The 21443-nt window shown below is 45.5% G+C and overlaps 1 protein-coding gene across 1 annotated transcript in view; it reads left to right on the plus strand.

The window, feature by feature from the left end:
• The first annotated feature begins 1335 nt into the window (after positions 1-1335).
• Positions 1336-21443, plus strand: part of GTF2A1L (general transcription factor IIA subunit 1 like) — a 110767-nt gene continuing 90659 nt past the window's right edge. Inside the window, exons 1-3 of the mRNA XM_088450733.1 lie at positions 1336-1524; positions 10237-10338; positions 18691-18814. Coding sequence (XP_088306859.1) covers positions 1489-1524; positions 10237-10338; positions 18691-18814 — 262 coding nt within the window. The 5' untranslated portion in view covers positions 1336-1488. The remainder of the gene's footprint in view (positions 1525-10236; positions 10339-18690; positions 18815-21443) is intronic.

The raw sequence follows: 21443 nt of genomic DNA on the forward strand, positions 1-21443 counted from the left end.
TGTTTCATACCGATTCCATCAATTTAGCAGCTACAGCATTTGGTAAATAGCACATGCTTTATGTTGATGCTGAATTTTTATTTCATCATTTGAGATCCTCTGCGTTTTACAGCAGATTGGGACGCGTGTTCCCGGTCTGGTAATTACAACAGTCAGCATGGGCTGAATTATAGCACTTTCAATGGGCGTTCACAGACATATCGCGCCGGCTGTGCTGCACAGCTGATGCCCAATATTTCTGCAGATATATTGGGGCATCGTGCGGTGTGTACGGGCGGTCAGCCGACTGCTCGTACACTTGCAGCGGCAGCCGCGGGGAGGGGGATGTGATACGCCCCCGGGACCCGCCCCACTCAAACACACAGTACACTGATGATGGTTGTTCAGTGTTTATGAGCAACCATTATCTGCAGATATATCTATCCAGTGTGTACCCAGCTCAACTGTCACTTTACAGGCTATGGGGTCTATTTACTAAGCCTTGGATGGAGATAAAATTAACGGATAAAGTAGCAGCCAACCAGCTCCTAACTGCCATGCAACAGGCTGTGTTTGAAAAATGACAGTTAGGAGCTGATCGGTTGGTACTTTATCTTGATCCACTTTATCTCCATCCAAGACATTAGTACATAGACCTCAGTATATTTAAAACTCTCTCGATCCAAAGACAGTCTCAGAGAAAGCTTTATCTTGTCTACAGGGAGAAATAGCGGCAGTTCTTCATCACAGTGTATTGTTTTGTGGGCACCGGGCAGAGCTATTCAATTATTGCTCCAATCAGGCGCGAGTGCCTGCTCGCACCTCCCCCGAGGTGGGGACTAGAGCAGAACTGTGTGAAATGTCGACCATTTGGGTGCACAAATAGTTACAGTAGCTGGTTTATGCATATAATAAACCTGATGCATTTCTGTGTGTCGTGCCTGCCATAACAAATAGCTCTGTCGGGCACCCATTACTTTTGGACGTGCAAAAAACTATTGAATATATATATATATAATTTTAACATATAGGGGTAATTTTGCTAAGATGGGAGTTCTATTGAGAAGTGATGTTGCGCATAGCAACATATCAGATTCCAGGTATTCTCTTCTAGAAGGTGCTAAATAAATAAGAAGAATCTGATTGGTTGCTATGGGCAACATCACTTCTTAATAGAACTTCAATCTTAGTAAATTTACCCCTTAAAGTCAGTATTTCAGAGAGTAGATCTGCGGCAGCTCAGTGACCCAGGCCAGTTATCGTATGTAACTGAGAAACATCCAGAACAAGGTCTGTGGGGCTGACGTCGGCGCAGAAAGCCCATACAGTACAAATTACTACAAGCCAGGAGGGGGCGCCCGCGGGCGGGGTGGTGGACTTCCTGGTAGAGCGGGAAGGCTGCGCAGAAGCTGCTGGGGCCAGGTCCGTGTGACGCAGTGACCTGTTCCTCGCAGTGAGGGCGGCAGAGGCGCTGGGTGACCGCTGGGTGGCGTTACCCGTTGCGAGGAGATGATCATGGCTCACTCTGGCAATCCGAACCCGGTGGTAAGTGCGGCCCATGTAGCGTACTACAGACCCTGGGCACGGGAGTGGAACCCCCATTAGGGCCCAGTCATCACTGATCACCATTAATAATAATTATTAGTATTAGTGGCTTTGGGGAACAGTTTGTGAAACCAGCTGTGACTCTCCTAGTTGCCCCTTCCCCTTGTTTGATGGCTCAGTCCTAGCCTCGGTGTATCTGCTGCCCCTAGTGTACAGTACAATTCCTATTTATACAGTATCTGTCCCAGCCTCGGTGTATGTGCGGCCCCTGGTGTACAGTACAATTCCTATTTATACAGTATCTGTCCCAGCCTCGGGGTATCTGCTTCCCCTGGTGTACAGTACAATTCCTATTTATACAGTATCAGTCCCAGCCTCGGTGTATCTGCTGCCCCTGGTGTACAGTACAATTCCTATTTATACAGTAATGGTCATAGCCTCTGTGTATCTGCTGCCCCTGGTGTACAGTACAATTCCTATTTATACAGTATCAGTCCTCGGTGTAGCTGCTGCCCCTGGTGTACAGTACAATTCCTATTTATACAGTATCAGTCCCAGCCTCGGTGTAGCTGCTGCCCCTGGTGCATAGTACAATTCCTATTTATACAGTATCTGTCCCAGCCTCGGTGTAGCTGCTGCCCCTGGTGTACAGTACAATTCCTATTTATACGGTATCTGTCCCAGCCTCGGTGTATGTGCTGCCCCTGGTGTACACTACAATTCCTATTTATACAGTATCAGTCCCAGCCTCGGTGTATCTGCTGCCCCTGGTGTACAGTACAATTCCTATTTATACAGTAATGGTCATAGCCTCTGTGTATCTGCTGCCCCTGGTGTACAGTACAATTCCTATTTATACAGTATCAGTCCTCGGTGTAGCTGCTGCCCCTGGTGTACAGTACAATTCCTATTTATACAGTATCAGTCCTCGGTGTAGCTGCTGCCCCTGGTGTACAGTACAATTCCTATTTATACAGTATCAGTCCCAGCCTCGGTGTAGCTGCTGCCCCTGGTGCATAGTACAATTCCTATTTATACAGTATCTGTCCCAGCCTCGGTGTAGCTGCTGCCCCTGGTGTACAGTACAATTCCTATTTATACGGTATCTGTCCCAGCCTCGGTGTATGTGCTGCCCCTGGTGTACACTACAATTCCTATTTATACAGTATCAGTCCCAGCCTCGGTGTATCTGCTGCCCCTGGTGTACAGTACAATTCCTATTTATACAGTAATGGTCATAGCCTCTGTGTATCTGCTGCCCCTGGTGTACAGTACAATTCCTATTTATACAGTATCAGTCCTCGGTGTAGCTGCTGCCCCTGGTGTACAGTACAATTCCTATTTATACAGTATCAGTCCCAGCCTCGGTGTAGCTGCTGCCCCTGGTGCATAGTACAATTCCTATTTATACAGTATCTGTCCCAGCCTCGGTGTAGCTGCTGCCCCTGGTGTACAGTACAATTCCTATTTATACGGTATCTGTCCCAGCCTCGGTGTATGTGCTGCCCCTGGTGTACACTACAATTCCTATTTATACAGTATCTGTCTCAGGTTTATACATGCTGCTTCCTTTTCTTTAAAATGTATATTTGCAATGTTACGAATATTATTATGGTGGTTGTAGTAGTGTACCAAGGGCCGCCCATGCCCAATGGCGCCATGCCCCCACAGAAAAGCCTTACGTGTCCTTTACTTCTGGGATGTTTGTATATCTTTAGATGGTACTCAGGGCCTGATTCACTATGGAACGCAATTGCGAATGCAATGCGATTACGCACGCACGATCATATGCTAATCCAGTGCGATTGCAATGCTGCCGCAGCGCTGCATACGGACGCCCACTTTACCGTACACATATCCGTAATGTTTAGCAAGACTGGAAAACCATCGGTACCATCGCAGCCTCACGCACACTTGCACAAGCTCTGATCTCACTCAGAAATCGCTAACAACCATGCACGCTATTATGCTTCAGGCTGTGTAGGGCATCGCAGTGGATAATTTATGCACGCCCCTACAATGGTATTCAAACGCACTGGCACACCGTCGGAGGGAGCTCCGTCGTGCGAATGTGCGAGACGCGACGAGCGAAGGACTTTCCTTCGCTCGTTGTGTCTGATCAAAGGGGGCGTGCTGTCGATGTTGATTGACAGCACGCCCCCTTTGGTAGGCGTGCCGGGGGCGTGCCTGCCAGACGGAGGCGTTCCCAAGGGAACGCCTACCGTCAGAAGCCGGCCCCACTGACATCACTAGTGATGTCAGTGGAGTAATTTTGGCTCTGATAGAGCCAAAATCACTCCGGGCCTTGCGGTTGAGAAACTCAACCGCAGGCTTTAACTCGCAGTCGCGATAGTCAAGACCATTGCGAACATCAACCTGCACGCTCGTATATGCTGTGTGTGGTGACCCACAGCTATACGAGTGTCCAGGAGGACGCTCCATATTTATGGAGGTGGGCGGCCCTGATTCAGAGCGAGCGCTCTGGTCAGAGCGTCCGGCTCTGAATCAGGGCCCTTGTTTCGTCTCTGGAAAGTGTCATTACTTTGTATAACTTATTATGGAAAAAGGAGCGTGTATAGCCGGGTCCGTCCTGCCTGCTAGTGCCGCAAGCTCTGAAAACATTTGGCATCACCTGAGAGGCACCTTCCAATAAATACTCAACTCTAAAGGCGCATATCCACTGCACGATATAAATGGATGATTGAACGATAACTACATTGTTTAGTAATCGTGCAGTAATTATGCCGGCAACGACCAGCGATGCGCACTCCCGTCATCTGTCATCGCCTGAGCATACTGCACAACATGACTATATCGTCAGGTTGTGCAAGTTTGGGGATGAGGGAGGGTGCCTGCACTGAACGATATATCGTTCAGTGTGGGCACATTATACACTGCACAATATAATGAACGATAACGATGTCGTTATTGTTCAATCATTCTTTCATCGTATAGTGGATATGCGCCTTAACCCTCAAACCCCCGCAGCTTTGAGGATTTCTGCACGTGGAAACAGGTGGGATAATTACTGACCCAGCAAAGTAGAATAACTCACCTGTGTAGACATCCACAAAACATGACCAATCGGTGGTACTTAAGTGCTAAGGGCGGGTACACATCCGATCCCATGGATTGGAGCAACATGTAGTACACATCGCCTGATGCGTACGCACTACCATGCGCTTCCGCCCACCGGCAGATGGGACAACCCAGGTGGCCGAAAGCATGCAGCCATAAATGATATAGTGCTCGATCATGCACTATGGGGGGGAAATAAATTGACTGCGGGGTTTACCCCCACGACTAATTATCGACAACAAAGCCAGCAGCGCTTGGAAAGGCTATTAAATGAAATAGCCTTCTACCCGCGCCAAAAAAATCGTGATTCAGGCACGGAAACCTACCGATTCTGCGTAAACTGTGTTTTTTCCTGCATGCGAACCCGATTTTGTGGTGTTGTTATTTTTAAGCGGTCTTTACCTCGCAGCTCATGGTTCAGTCCGACTGCGGGGACTCGCACGCAGGGTAATGCCTGCTTCTGTCGTTCAGTGTGTATGGCCGAGCGACATTTCGTCCCGTTGGCCGAGATACACATCGTTTTGGTGTGTACCCGACCTACGATGGCCACACACCTAAAGATTAAAAAATTAATATCTGGTGATGTTTTTGAGAAAATTACATTCGTCTGACTGCTCCCAAAAAACGGAAAATGGTCAAAAAAGGTCTGCACGGCCACATTTGTCTGCTTTCTGGTGTATGAGAGCAAATGGTCATTAGTCATTTGCTCCCATACATTACCAGATTTTCATTCCAACCAGTCAAATAGTTGGCTGGTTGGAATGATAATCTGTAGGTGTGTGGCCATCTTAAAGCTGGGTACACACCATGCAATGGTGCCACCCAGTGGTGATGTGATGATACGTAACAAGTGTTGTACATACTACATGATCTGGTGTATGAAGGCGGGATGATGTGTCGTTCCATGCTGCATGTAAAATCACAGCGTTGATCATTGCATCGTCCATCTTCTGTGCAGAACAGGACGATGTGATGAATGACTGTCATGAAAGATGGATTGGGTGTACACTCTATATCAGGGGTAGCCAACCCTGGTCCTCGAGAGCTACCAACAGTGCATGTTTTCCAGGTCTCCTCACAGAATCACAAGTGATCTAATTGGCTCCACCTGTGGATCTTTTCAAATGTGTTAGTGAGTAATGAATACGGTAATGTCTAAATCCCCTTCACGGAAAGGACCCTGACGTCATCAGCCAGTGTCCAGCGTCATTCCCTGCCATCCAAGTGGACATAGAGGGGGGAATATAACCATGTGGTGAGCGTAGCGAGCCACCGTGCCCGAAGCGAGGCGAGTGCAGCGAGCCCGCGAGGGGACAACAAAGTTGTTTAAGTGGGGACAAAGTACTTCTGTAGCTGCCTGTCATGGGCAGGAACTGCACTTCCGCCATCACTCACGTCACTTCCAGGTCCCTAGCACGAAGGGGAAATACAGCCAACCTAATGAATACACCTGTGCACCAGCTAGGTGGTCTGGAGAACATGAACTATTAGCAGCCCTCGAGGACAGAGGTCCTGATTCAGAGCCTCCTGGCCGCTCGCATAGCTGTGGCTGACCACCCACAACTATAGCGAGCGGCCATGATGATGGTCGCGATGGTCAAGACCAACGCGACCATCGGTCTTGCGATGAAACCCTTGTGGTAGGGTCTTGTTCATCGCAAGCCCCAGAGAGATTTCGGCTCTAACAGCGCCGGAAGCTCTCCACTGACATCACTCGTGATGTAATTGGGGCCGCCCCCAAATGGCAAGCGTTCCCTCGGGTACGCCTCCGTTTGGGCAGCCACCCCCCGGCCCACCCACCAAAGGGGGCGAGCTGTCACTCAACATCGACAGCTCACCCCCTTTGGTGCGAGACCCGGAGCGACGGATTGCCCGTCGGCTCCGTCGTGTGCATGCGCTGTGGGCCACCATCGACCCGTTTGCGAGCGCTCAGCGTTTGCGACCGGGTCTGAATCAGGCCCAGAGTTTGCCTACCCCTGCTCTTTACGATGTGTACTATATATATCGTTCTGATCCATGTCGGAACAATATATTGTACGATACATTGGTGTGTACCCAGCTTTAGGGTTGAGCACCACTGCTCTAGACCAGTGGTTCTCAATCATTCTCCTTGATACCCCATGTTAGTCCATTTGTGTTTTTTATACCTCCAACATGTGCAAATTAATAAAATTGCTATTGGATGGGCATCACAATATAAAAAAGCTATTAACAAGATAAAAAAAATGACACAAATAGTATGAACTGTACATGTACAGTATTTCTCATGTTACATTTTATGAAAAATGTTAAATTGGTATTCTAACTATAGTGCATATATGCTTCCTTATACAGGGATAGACTTTTTCACATAGTTATCTGTGATGCTTGTGGCTAGAGGACCCTTGGACACTGCTTTCCCTGTGTGTCTGACACTTAGATGTTACAGAACATTTTTTTAGTATCCCTGGGGGTATTAGTATACCAGGATGAAAACCAATGCTCTCGTGCCTTGTTAGCAATAGTGTTCCCCTGACAATAATATAAATGTTGTCAAGTTTGTTACTGCAAAAGCACCCAGACATGCAATGATTTTTGGAATGATTTGCTGCACTATTGAATTTTAGTTCACCACAGAACTGTGTAAGCGGGAGGACCAATTCCGGTCTCTTGACTGTAGCTTCTTATTGGTCCTAGGATGGCCATCGAAGGGTCCGACATCAATGGTACCATAAGTGTTTTACATTGATGACAGGAAACCATCAGTGGTTTACACCAGGGTTTCCTAAACTCCATCCTCAAGGCACCCTAACAGGTCAGATTTTAAGGCTATCCCTGCTTGTGCAAAGATGGTATAATCACACTGGGCGGTATTCAATTGTTTACGTGGTCCGGATCTCCCGTTTAAAGTGACAGGAGATCGCGTGCCGCTATGCAATTGTTGCCATTGGTTGGGTTTAGCCACGTAAAGCAGCTACCCCCGACCAAAGTGCTGGGTGCGAACGTGAAAAGTGATGTTTGGTCACCCAAATAGGTCACTTTTGTGAAATGGTGCGCCGGCAGCTGATCACGACTGACAGGCGCAACAATTGTATAGCTCCGGACGCGAAGGGTTGTAGAAACAATTGAATACCGCCCACTGACTGAGGTACTAATGAAATCACCTGTGCTTAACTATGAATATCCTTAAAACCTATTAGGGTGCCTTGAGAACTGAGTTTGGGAAACCCTGGTGTACACCATTGATGTTTATAACAGTTCAGGCAGCGGCTGCAACACGGTGGGGGAGATGTATGAACCTCTGAAGTGTTATCAGTGCACGTTAGCACCCGTTAGCTGAGCGCTCGCAACCGGGTCGATTTTTGCCCACTGGGCATGCGCACGATCGGCTCGGCTCCGTTGCCTTCCAGAAAGAGGGCAGGGCGCCGCGCCCCGCTAAAACAGCCTAGCGGGAACGCTATCCATCATATATCTATAGCCTGCGTGCATCCATCATATATCTATAGCCTGCCTGCATCCATCATATATCTATAGCTTGCGTGCATCCATCATATATCTATAGCCTGCGTGCATCCATCATATATCTATAGCCTGCGTGCATCCATCATATATCTATAGCCTGCGTGCATCCATCATATATCTATAGCCTGTGTGCATCCATCATATATCTATAGCCTGTGTGCATCCATCATATATCTATAGCCTGCGTGCATCCATCATATATCTATAGCCTGCGTGCATCCATCATATATCTATAGCCTGTGTGCATCCATCATATATCTATAGCCTGCGTGCATCCATCATATATCTATAGCCTGCGTGCATCCATCATATATCTATAGCCTGCGTGCATACATCATATATCTATAGCCTGCCTGCATACCTCATATCTATAGCCTGCCTGCATACATCATATCTATAGCCTGCCTGCATACATCATATCTATAGCCTGCCTGCATACATCATATCTATAGCCTTTGTGCAGCTTTGCAATTACGATCCTTACAGAATCGGGGCCTTAGTCCCTGTTTTATGCCAGACTAATCATGGAATCTAGCAGAAAATGGGCGCATGGAGCACACCCCCCATCTTTGGGGGGGAGAGTGGAGTTATATTGCTCCACTTCCTGTTAATGTAGCTTTAATCAAAGTGAACTAAATAATAAGCTTACATTGGACAAATGTGGCCGGATATGCTTGAGATTTTGTAAATGCGTAGAAAAGCAATTTTCATCATTCAACCTAACACAATGATAAAATTGTTACCATTATACGGTCACATTTCTGAATGATTTGATAGATTAGATTATATAATTCTGTATCGTACACATACACGTGTAGCAAAGGATTTTATGGTCATAAAAAAATAATTGAACTTGTTCACATTGCAAGTGAGAATGGTATTTGTAGTTACATTGATGGAATTATTATGATGTATTTTGTACCCTGTAGCCACGTCTTGGAGTGTGGAAAATGATGCATGCAGCTTCTAAAGAAGACCCTTGTTTGTCTTGAGAGGCTTTCTTTACATTCATAGCTTCGAGCAGGTCTTTGGAGTGTATATGGAGAGCTTAGTTTCAAATATACTTAAGAAAAGTTAGTGTGGTTAATCCTGGGCACTCTTTCCTGTCCACGGTGCATGTTACATTTATGCCCTGTGTGCTTCTCCATATAACCAGTGATCCCCATTTCAGTGTTTGTCTGTTCCCTATTCATCTGTCAGACCGTAAAATGCAACAAAAAGGAATAATGAGTTACCACAAAGTCTTAAGGTGCGTACACACTGTGCGATCAGGAAAGACAGAAAGATTACAACATCATAATCGTACCGTCGTTCCTGATCACCTGTAGTGTCTGCACTGAACGATCAGTCATTCAGTGCAGGCACTGTCCATCATTCCTGAACATGCCAATCTGTCGTTATCGGCAGATTGGCCGGCATGTTCAGGCAATGGACAATGTCGGAAATGACCAGCGGGAGCGCGCATCGCTGGTCGTTTCCTACATTTTGGTGCACGATTTGTGCACGATTACTGAGCGATTGCACGATTACGATGTTGTAATCGTGCAATCGCTCAGTAATATCGCCAAGTGTGTACTCACCATTAGGCCTGATGTACTTTAAGGGGCTGATGTGCAGTTTGAACACACGTGTCCAAAATGCAGATTTAAAATGTGTTCCACGCAATTACGCATATATGCATGAGTCGCTTGCATTTTAAGATATGAGCGATTCGGTGTTATATGGGTGTATCTTTGTAGCCCTTCCTCTCGGTGGGAGTTAATGGGAGGGCATAGATGGAGTGCAAGGCGTGGTTATCGGCGCTGCATTGAGGAGGGGCTGGTAATGTGACGATTGCGCTGTGTGAATGCAGACTATAGGGAGATCAGGAGAGAACTGGAATCTGTAAAGAATATGGCATCCTGTATCCATCAACAGTTTGGCCATATAGCTAATGTGTTTGGGGATCTTGGGTTTCCTCGGTCTCAGGAGGGGGTTGATCCTAGGGAGAAGAGATGGAGTTTCCCTATGAGCAGGGGCCCCCTGTAGGTGTGCCCCATATTATTATACAGATTATTAGGTCTTTAGTATTATTTTTTTGGTAATTCTAGAGTAAGACCATAGTGACTTTACTGTTGTCCTTTCTTTATTTAGCCAAAACTTTACAAGTCCATTATTGAAGATGTTATAGAAAGTGTATCTGACCTTTTTGTAGAAGAAGGCATAGACGAGCAAGTCCTTAAAGATCTAAAGCAAGTAAGTGCCAAGTTACTTCTATATTTTGCTTTAGTTGTATTACAGTTGTTGTTACTGTTCATGAAGTGATCTACTTGACCAGATGTGTCTGTGCAGTGTAAAGGGTCATAAATAAAAACAACACTGTTTTTTTGCAGACCTCACTTAATGTACAGTAAAAGTAATATCTAAATATAAAGGTCAAAGGAATTTTTGTTGCAGTTTCAAGGTAGTGTCTAGGGCTGATTCCCAGTTGCATACAAGTCATCCGCAATTGCATGCATAGGAATAAATCCGGGTATTTGCCCGTACGTAGAGTTGCAGACATCTGTGACGGCACAACCCCCTAATCCACGTTAGAAGTAGTTGTATACCAGGTGCAATAGATGCGTCTAAGAGATCTCGGCGTATGCTCAAATCAGCATAGCCTGCAATCCTGCCTACATGTACCCCGTTGCTGCCCTGTTACACCCATTTAGCGTCAAGTGGAGACGAAACGGAGTTGCCATTTCCCGCAGTTGTTTATAGTTGCACATGCTTGGCTACAGAGCACGCACATTGCTGACCTCGCAAGATCTATCCGCAGTATAGAATTGCATGCAACTTCATCAGCCCATCTGTCGCCAAGATGCGCTGCAATATTATTGTCCCTGCTTGTCAAAGTGCCCAATAATTATTATTGTTGGACTAATCTATCATATATTACGTCTCTGTGATTTTCTGTTCATGGTTACTGCGGTACCCCCAGCCAGGCCTCCCGTGTCCCTCCTCTAACCTTGGCCATTACCCAGAAAGCGTGTGCAGGTGATTTGCTGGTTTAGAACAGACCTGGCAAGAGTCCTCAGGAAAATCAGCTGCGTCCCATGAGTCTGTGGCTATGGTGGGACACCCTGGTAAAACATTTTTGCTAGTGTTCATTCTAGCACCCTGCAGCTGTCACAACTCACGCAGTTCGTCTTTCCTGCCTGGGGTATCGCTCTCTGCTCTGGTGCTTCTAACACACTCTGGTCTGTATCTCAGCAGTTTGTCAGCTGAGTGTGCTAGAAGCACCAGAGAGCGACACTCCAGGCAGGAAAGAGGAACTGCACAGGTTGTGACAGGTGCAGGGTGCAAGAATGAACACTGTTAGCTAGTTGATAGTGCAGAGGTAAATCTGTAATCTAGCAATTTACTAGATTTACAGAGTTAAGTTTTATTTACATTTCTATTGTAATGTAATTGGTGTCTGCTTTAATCTCTTTGGCCCATGAGCCACGATTTGTCTAATCAGGGGGCAATTCAATTCCTGGTGATGTTACATCATCTCAATATTACTTTAGTAACACCTCAACATTACGCATTTTGCCTTACACCTCCGTATGGGTGCGCAGGAAACTACATGATGTTGAGCTACCATATGTATATGTGATGCGTGCGCTGCAAATCACCCGTACAATTTACTCTGTAGAAATGAGTTGCCCCCCGAGGGGCTGATTTAGCACCTTGGTTCAATTCTATATGGCATATGAAAATATATTTTTATTTCTCTGATGTTTAAAAATTCTTATTGCCTTTAGTAAATATAAGTTGATGCATAATTAAAATGGCTTTAATAGTCATTCTAGTATTCAATGCATACCCTGCTGTTAGGACACATTGTATCCGCGTGCACTAAACCCACCTGACGCATTTGTTTGCTACTGGTAGTGAGATTAGAGGTGAAAGGCGCGATCCACACACTGAGTGACAAGCGCTTGATCAAGACATTCATCTAAATTAAATATGCTTCATCTACTTAGATAATGTGAAACATAATGAATTTAGAATTTTAACCCTTAGGAGACCGACAGAATAGTGCCAGGATTGTAGTGGTAGGGATTAGCATTATGTGTCAAATTAGTGTTTTTAGTTATAATTTGAGAGCATTTAGATCTCTTTTAGGTGTTGGCTGAATATTAATTTCTTAAAAAATGGTTTTGACTAAACGCTTAACTGAATCCTATGAAACAATGTTATTCCAATTTAAACTTGGAAAAAGTAAAAAATAAATAAAATAAAAAAGTACAGTATATGGACTCCTGAGCATCACATATAATTCCAAAATAATGGGCATTAGAATGTGGTTGGTCCTGCTGATGCTATAACTGCATCCGCTGTTCTGGGAAGACTTTCCACTAGATTTTGGAGCCTAGCTGCGGGGTTTCACATCCGTTTAGACACGAGCCCGGGCACTGATTGGACTTCATGCCTGGCTCTGTGTCCCAATTTGTCACAAAGGTTCAGCGGGTTGAGGTCAGTGCGCTGTGCAGGCCAGTCAAATTCTTCCCTACTAGACTCTGCAAACCATTGTTTGATGGACCTCGCTTTGTGCATGGGAAATTGTCATGCTGAAATGCCACAATGTTGGAAGCACACAATTCTCTAGAATGTCATTTTATGTTGCAACCTTAAGATTTGCCATCACTGGTCTAAAGGGTCCCAGGCATGGACTGTATAATGGGTCCAGCAGGACCCATACTGCACACACTGCATGCATAGTTTATATACATGCTTCTCCCCACGACACCACTGTAATCACCAGAAAAATGGTACACAGTTCCAGAGTCTACTCCACGCAGGCGAAAGAGGGGGCTGGGCTGCATGGAGACCGTACATGGGGCTCCTCCTTTCTTAAACCATCCCTGGTCCCAGGCCAAAAAATTACAAACAGCCCCGACCAATATTCTTCTGCTCTGTTTTACAAAACTCCAACGTTTGAAAATGCACGTGGGGATCTGAGTCTCGGCAATGGAAACCCAATCCATCAAGCTCCCGATGAACAGTTAAGCTGGCCACACATCTAAAGATTATCTGTCCAACCAGCCAACTAGATGATTGGTTGGAATGAAAATCTGATAAGCTATGAAAGCAAATGACAATCAGGAATTTGCTCCCAAACGCCGGAAAATGGACAAAAACTGTTGTTTGAACAAATTGTTTAGATCAGTTAACAAACTTGTCTGACAACCATTTTCATCTGTTTTCTGACATTTAGAAGCAAATTGCTGATCATCATTTACTCCCATACGTTACCAGATTTTCATTCCAACCAATCAACTAGTTGGCTGGTTGGACCGATACTCTCTATATGTGTGGCCAGCTTTATTGTTCTGATGTTGCTTTCAGGTGCAGTTTGGAACTCTGTAATGAGTGTTACAACCTGGGGCAGACCACTATTAAGTGCTGCACGTATTCAGTATCCGGCAGTCCCATTCTGTGAGCTTGTGTAGTCTACCACTTCACAGATGAGCCAAACACACTGATTAGAAGAGGTGTCCAAATTATTTTGACCATGCACTCTATATACTCACTTTATTTTGTCTCTTCGGATCTATATTGGAAAAGTTATCCCTTGCAAAATAAAATACCTAAGTCGATTATTTGTTATAAGGGGCTGTCAACTTTTAAACAGCTTATTCTTTAGGTAACCAAATTCATTGGTAATAGAACCTCCTTTAGGATATTAATTATATAATAATTAATTAATAATTCCACACGTTTTGTTGCTCCCCCCTCTTATAGCTATCTAACTTCACTTTTATATGTCATATTTTAGAGTACCCACAGATCAGGGTATTTTTTGCTATATATTTTGTTTGCTTTTTACTGCTGTGGCGGGCACATGGAGCAGATGGTTTAACTGGGCTGTCTACAGTCCGGTGCAGGCTATTGAGGTTCTGCCATGCAATCCCAACAGGGGTTGTCACCTGTGGACCCTCTCCACTGCTGATACATACCCACACCATAGTACAAGTATGGCAGTGCCAAAGGAGTGGCATAGTAGGTGCCTCATCGTTAGGAATACATTGTTTTTTAAAATTGTGAGTCTAGCTGGAATTGTTGAGATCAGTTGTCAGTGGGATGAAACTGTGTGAAAACATCGTATTCATGGATCATCTACAATGCATAGTATGCACAATCTGATTTGGGAAGTCACTAATTTCTTTTCAGATTTGCATTTCAGTCCCACCAATTTCCATTCAAGGCTGTGTCTTTTGGTCTGGCGACAGCTCCACATAGCCTCTTTTTATACAAAATAGTAAGGTGCTATAGGCTTTCAGATGGACATCCGTTTCTTTATGCCAGTCCTAGAAAAGATAGCCCAGTATTTGAAGAAGTGAAGTCTCCATGTTTATTCAAAGGTATTTCAAAATGAACATCCTCAATAGGGACTATGCCTTTACCATATGGCATTGAGTAATTGTGACAACAGACGCCAGGCTCCAGGGCTGGGGGAGTTTTTCCGGATCTGTCCTCTGGACGAACCCATTTTTTTCAACCTAAGGAGGTTTCCAAGTTGAACTTCAATCAATATATTATGATTCCTGCACTTGATCAAAATATATCTATGGAGGAAGACGGCTCTTTCATTTATTGGATGTGGGTAGGACATTAAAAATCTATGTTAAAAGGAAACAAGAGTTGAGGAAAACTGATGATCTCTTGTCTGTCTATGATGCCTGCATCAGACTATAGCCAGGTGCATCACATCTGTGATTCAGAAAGTTTACGTTGGGACGAGGAAACCTGTCTGTGCAATGTGTATTATGTACTGTCACAATTCAGACTGGTTTTGTGCATCTCACAACAAACCTGGATTTGTGCCTTGAAGTGATGGAGGAGTGGAGCCTAACAAACCCCCGGTCTCCCCCCATGGACCCCTCCAGTAAGGGTTGGACATTGCTTTTGGTGGGCTTGCCATGGGATGTAGTTATGAGACCGGCGGTCTAAATCCCGATGGTGGGGAAAGCCCAACAAGGGGCTTAAAATAGGCGTAGGAATACCGACACCTATCTTAATCCCGATGCCGGAATCCAGAAGGACGGCTGCCCGAATGAAGTAAGTCCGGGGCGCCCTTAGTGTTAGCCGCAAGGGGGGGGGGGGGGGGGAGTGTTAGGTTTCGGTAGCATAGTGGGGTTAGCGTTAGGTTTTTTGTGGGAAGGGTTAGGCACCACTGGAGTGGTTAGGGTTAGGCACTAAGGGGGGAGGGTTAGGTTCAGGCACGAAGGGGGTAGACTTAGGTTTAGGCACTAAAAACTATCTACAATTGTTTGTTGATCAATACATATAATAAGAAATAAGGTAGTCTTTTTCATAGTTAAAGTATTGCAATACTGAATAGATCTCCTTAAAGTGATGTGGCCTATCCTAACACTGATACAGTAGTGCAGACTATAAGTGTATTATAGATAAACAAGTTTAAGCCGCTCTGATGGTTGAGACTCAAAGTTCAAATGCCGAAGAAAAGGGACCATAAATGTTTTGGGACATAAAAGCCACCGTGTTCTATTGTGTGGAAAAATTCTTGCAAACGGAAGTAAAGGCGCATACACACAAGACGATAATTTCCACAAGTGATATCGTCTATTGTTCTCCCTGCAGTGCCGGGCTGAACCTACACACTGAACGATATCGTTATCGATATAGTTCAGTGCTGGCACCCTCCCTCATGCCCGTGCTTGCAGAACGTGACTATATAGTCAGGTTGCCCTGCAAGTACGGGAGATGGAAGATATCGCTAACGACCAGTGGGAGCGCGCATCGCTGGTCGTTGACGGCATACACACTGGCCGATATTGTGAATGTTATCGTTCAATCATTCATAATATCGGCTAGTGTGTACGCGGCTTTAGAAGCCAGAAGAATTGAAAGAGCACCCTGTACACCTTGAACATGAAACTAAAGATGCAAATTGGAAAAGCTGGGATACTCAAAACTTTTGTGCTGGCATTTCACAAAAACCTTTTCATGAAACATTCTTTAAAGTTTGTTACTGGATTGCCAGATAAAGAAACCCCACACTGTTGGAGACTTTATAAAACCCATGTGTACTAGAAATGGTCGAGCTGTTTTGTGTGCTGGAACAGGGCGAAAAAAAAAAAAAAGAGAGAAGCGGTTCCCTTTATCAAATGATGTGATACATTTTAGAATAGTTTATATTTCTTTTAACATTTTGAAGCGAGTCATCGAGGAATTGGCAGCCTCGCCACTCCCCTCCAATAGTATGCAATAGCAGACAGTATCGTCGGCTCTTCTTTTGTTTTTCCTGTCTGCTGTGTACATGCATATCAAAAAGTATTTATTTTTGAGTCCTTTTTGGAAATAAAAGTTACTAAAGTTGGAGTTTAAGTCAAGAAGCTTTGGAGAATTCTGGTTTTCCTTGAGAGAAGCCTATCCTCGCCTTGTAAAGCTAGGTACACGCTGAGCGATGTGTACCCAGCCGACATATCGGACCCTGGGTACACGTTAGACTGCTGTAATGAATTACGGAAGGATCACTCGTTCCGTCCTTCGTTATCCTTTCATGGCGTTGCATGCCCTATCGTCAGGTTTGATGTGCAGCACGTCAAACCTTACAACGTTGCATGCGACCGCGGGCGTGCGCATACCATGCATACACACTGCACGATTTGTGGCCAAATCGGAACAACATTGCTTCAATGTGTACCCAGCTTAAGGTGAGCTACAGTATAGAAGCTTTCTGTCCATTTGCAACAGTACATTTTTGTGAGTCTGAAGGATCAACAACCATTAAAACAAACAATTTAATTAATTGGGTGTCCAAGTTGACGTGCATGTTTCATGTCAAAGACCACCCCACTGTGTAATGTACTACTTTGAGCTAAGCAATACCAACCTTCACACTGATGTAGAATAAAAGCTTCTGCCACCATCTTTTGATGGAGTTGCACCTCCTACAGAGGGCTGTGTAGCCTTGTAGCTCATTATTGTGCTATTATTGGGTTATGCTGCAGGAGATGCTACTGTAAATATTCAGAGGTAGATTGATTTTAACCTATTTCATATCAACCTAAATCGATCATCATTGATGAGTTTCTGGGGCTAAATCACACATTTACTAGCACTTAAAAAAATTGTCAGTGAATGTGTGATTTAGCCCCAGAAACACAACATCGATGTTGAGAGATTTTACTCAATTTAAAACCATTTTTAGGAAATATACCCCCTCAGTCTCTGGTTGCCAGAATGTATGTTCTGGATTTTGGTATATGTATTGGTAGAGGGTAGAATATATTTTATATCTGTCAGTCAAACACGAAAACAGATTATGCGATGCCCTACATGTCGTACAATTCTGTTTTAGAATATACCCAGCGGTAGATTGAAAAAGGTAAAACTCATATATGTACAACTTTATGCAAATTATAATATGTACTAAATAGTGACCTAATCTGCATTTTCAAGTGAATGAGATTAATACTCCTTTCAGACTGGGAAGCCGACTGCCTATATACCGGCAGCCGGCTTCCCGACTGTCTTATCCCGGCAAGGGTGAAATGCCGGGCGTCTAGATGTAGTCGCCCGCATTTCCCCGACGCAGGGAGACCGGCGCCCGGCATCACGATCGTAGTGATGCCGGGCGCTGTGAGCGGACAGCCGCGGGGGGGAGGGTTAGGTTTAGGGCTCCCGGGGGGGACTTAGGGTTAGGCACCCCCCGGGAGGGTTAGGGTTAGGCTAGGGGGAGGGAGGGTTAGGGTTAGGCACCCCCGGGGGGGACTTAGGGTTAGGCAACCCCCTGGGGGACTTAGGTTTAGGCATGCGGCCGGTGGTATTTCATACCCATTCCTTCAGACTATCAGCAAAATCCTGTGTTATAGCAGGGAAAGCCCGGGTTGCTGCTAGGTGTAAAAGGGTCAAGGGTTGGATTCCCGGGTCGGTCGAGTGACCCAGCATTCCAACCCGGGTAACTTGCAGGGTTTAACACTGGAACAACCCGTGTGAACAGGTAACCTGGGTCGTCCGAACCAGGTCCCGTCTACAGCATGGGCACTTCCTGTTTTCTCTGTGCTTGGAGATTGTCATCTCCAAGTACTGGAAGAATAGTTCCACCGCACCTGTGCGCAGTGTGAACAGCACCCCAACCTGGGAATAGCCCAGGTTGGTGCCGTAGTGGGAACGGGCCTGTCCTGGGTCTGACCCGGATTGGAACCATGTTCCCAATACCGAGCCAGATCCGGGACATTCGTGTAAAACGGGTATAAGTTAAGTTTTGTTAATTGATCTCCTTTCCGATTTTGCGTGCTGTCTGATGAATATGATGTATTACTGGAAGTGAAGCTGTCAATTTCTTTGCTTCATTAGAAGAATTGTCAGGAACATTCTGAGGTGGAAATATAAAGGGCCAAGGTCACAGGCTGGAGCATAATACTCAGGCATAGACCTAGATTTAAAGCATCTTTAAATAGTTTGTCAATTTTGAATTTGTCAGGCTTAGTGATGTCCGCAGTCACGTGATTGTCCCTTTATATCCTCAGCGAATCCATCTATTTTCATTTCATTTTTTGTATCACCATCATCAGTATGTCTCATTCATTGATATATTTTGTCTTGTAGTTGTGGGAAACCAAAGTTATTCAATCCAAAGCTACAGAAGGTTTCTTCAGGGATAACAATAACTTACCTCAATTTCTACTTCAACTGCCGCAGCACTTACATCAGTCCCTTCACACGTCTGCAGGTTGGCACCATACTTGTTTCGGTTCTATTGTATGTGTTTATTTCATGTGTTTGTACTCTGTATAGTAAGAGCAAAGACTCTCTTTACCTGTCCTGTAGATCGGTCCTTTGAGTACTGGCTCATCCTCAGGGATAACGGGGCTTCTAAGTAACAGAACACCCTGACACACAGCCTGTATCTCTTATCGTCGGCCCACAGCTGAGATATAGACCTTTCTCCTTCCTTCAACCACCACAGTCAGCCTCATTGGGACAGATTTGTAATACACTACAAAGAACTGCCATCTGTTACTCACCAGAGATATCATGCCGTGGTGTTTACTTAGAGAATGACATTTTAGCTGCACTATAGAAGACCAATAGTCCCTAGAGATTGATAGATTAGGGCAAAAGAAGATTTAGCCCAAGTGCCCTCTTATTTTAAGGTGCCCACACACATACCGATCTGCCCACGATCAGCCGATGTGTACGATTTGTGTACGATTTCCCTTGAAACTCTCCCCCCGGCAGCTCTACACACGATCTCCACACGATCTGCACACGATTTGGTGTCCAATCTTCAAACGATCTCTCCTGCATCCAGACGTTCACAGTGCATCGCGTCCTAGATTGTCAGATCTGCCCTACCGCACGGCAGATCTGAAGATGCGATGTGCGATCAGCGGGGACGCGCATCGCATCATGATCGTGAGTGGGGACTCACGATTTCCTCACGATTTGGCCATTTTTTACACGATCTGTCGTTCCAATGTGTCGGAATCGGCCAAATCGTGTAAAATATCGCTATGTGTGTGGGCACCTTTACAGTCCCAACTTGCAAATGAGATGGGACTTTTAACAGCCACTCACAGCCTGTAGAATATCCATTGTCCCTACCAAGCCCCGCCCTCAGCTGCAGCAGTACCCGGTCCTGAGTCAGGAGAGGGATAATAATAAGAATAATACAGGACCTATTGCTTCACTTAAACTTAAAACATGCAAAACTGAATCTTGGGCAAAATTGTAATGTTTTCTACTTCAGCCCTAACATGAAGATTAGGATGTTCTGATTACTCTAAATGCTCCACAGTTATTGTCATAAAAGATCATTTATTTTCATTAAGGGTATTGAAACAGAAGCACAGGAATAAACATTTCCTCATACTGTAGCGTATGACATGATACTCGCTAACATGGTTGCTCAGGTCCCATGCATAAAGGCTGATTTAAATCATGTTTTATTTCCATATATTCTGCATGTAATCATGCTCCTTTGTAACCATCTCCGGGAGTACAAGTGTGACATCACTGTAATCAGCGTCTTACAAATAAATTGGAGAGTGCAGTTGTGAACAGACATGGAGAACCCCAATATGTTTTACTGGTTCTTGCTTAAGAAAAGATGTCAGTCAGGCTGGTGCTTCGTGCAGAGCGTATTATGTTTGAAAAGCCCCAGGAAATCAAACCCCCCCCCCCCTTTCCGGCTCCATATGAGAATTGGCTGATTTATTTAATGCACACGGGGAAATGCTATAACTGTGAAGATGTTTGGGTAAATATGTGATCAGGGCTGGGTCCAGGTGGAAGAATTTTTAGCATCCACCTAAACGTCTGTGCACAATCTATATAGATCCGGCTCCTAATCTCCCACCACGTGGTCACTGGCGGCTGCGACACTGAATGGGTAAACACCTGTGCTGAGGCGCTATATATTTGAAATGTATTGGTGCTAGGAGCCCATTGTAAATTTATTACCGGTGCCAGGTGGCTAACAAGGTATTTTAAATGTATGACCTGTCGTGGCCTGGACCCTGTCCGGTGGCCATAGCAATACACTGGGGGACTGTGTGGAGGGGGCCAATGAGTGCTCCCCGCTGGGGGCTTGGGAGCCTGGCTCCTGGTGCCTCAGTGTAGCGATGCTGTGAGATAACCCCCAGTGCTCTGCACCTGGGGGAGGGTAAAGGAACAGCTGCTGCAGCCAGGGTATGGTCCCAGGCAGCAGCGCTGAGTGCCCCACTCTGGGAACTGGGACTTTTGCTTCCAGTGTCCCAGCACTGCAGCGCTGTTTTAGCTAAGCCCAGCGCTGAGTGCTTGGCACAGTGTAAAAGTACAAGCGCACACATAGAAAATACAGTGATCCATGAATAAAGATAATTTTATACTGTATGTAAAAATTTATATTTTAAAATGTAAAAGGCACTTACCTTTGTTTCCCTAGAAGTCCCATGGGATCTGGGGCTCTGTGGGCTGCTGGATCCCCCAGGGAAACGGACTGCCCTCCCATGCAACCTCATGCCTGAAAGCGGTATGAGGGGGGTGCATGGTTAGCTGGCTAATGCAGCCAGCTAATAACTTTCGGGGAGCTCCCAAGAGCTTCCCCTCCGTGGTCAGGAAACCCGCCTGGGGACTTTGGTTGCCCACCTCTGAAGCTCAGATTCAGGCAGGCTTGGTCCCTTTGCAGATTCCTTGGAAGTAGGTTTTGTAGGGAACGCTTTTCCATCCCAGACGTGACGGGGGATGCAGTTAAGTATAGCGGCGTCCGGAATGCCGGCTGCCAGAATTCTGACGTGCAAAGCCCGATTTGGGACTAAAGATAGGTGTCTTAATCCCGACGCCTATCTTTTTAGCCCGATGGCAATATCCCGACAGCC

Source organism: Taudactylus pleione, unplaced genomic scaffold (assembly GCF_031769625.1).
Source record: "Taudactylus pleione unplaced genomic scaffold, aTauple2 ptg000522l, whole genome shotgun sequence".
Lineage (NCBI taxonomy): Eukaryota > Metazoa > Chordata > Amphibia > Anura > Myobatrachidae > Taudactylus > Taudactylus pleione.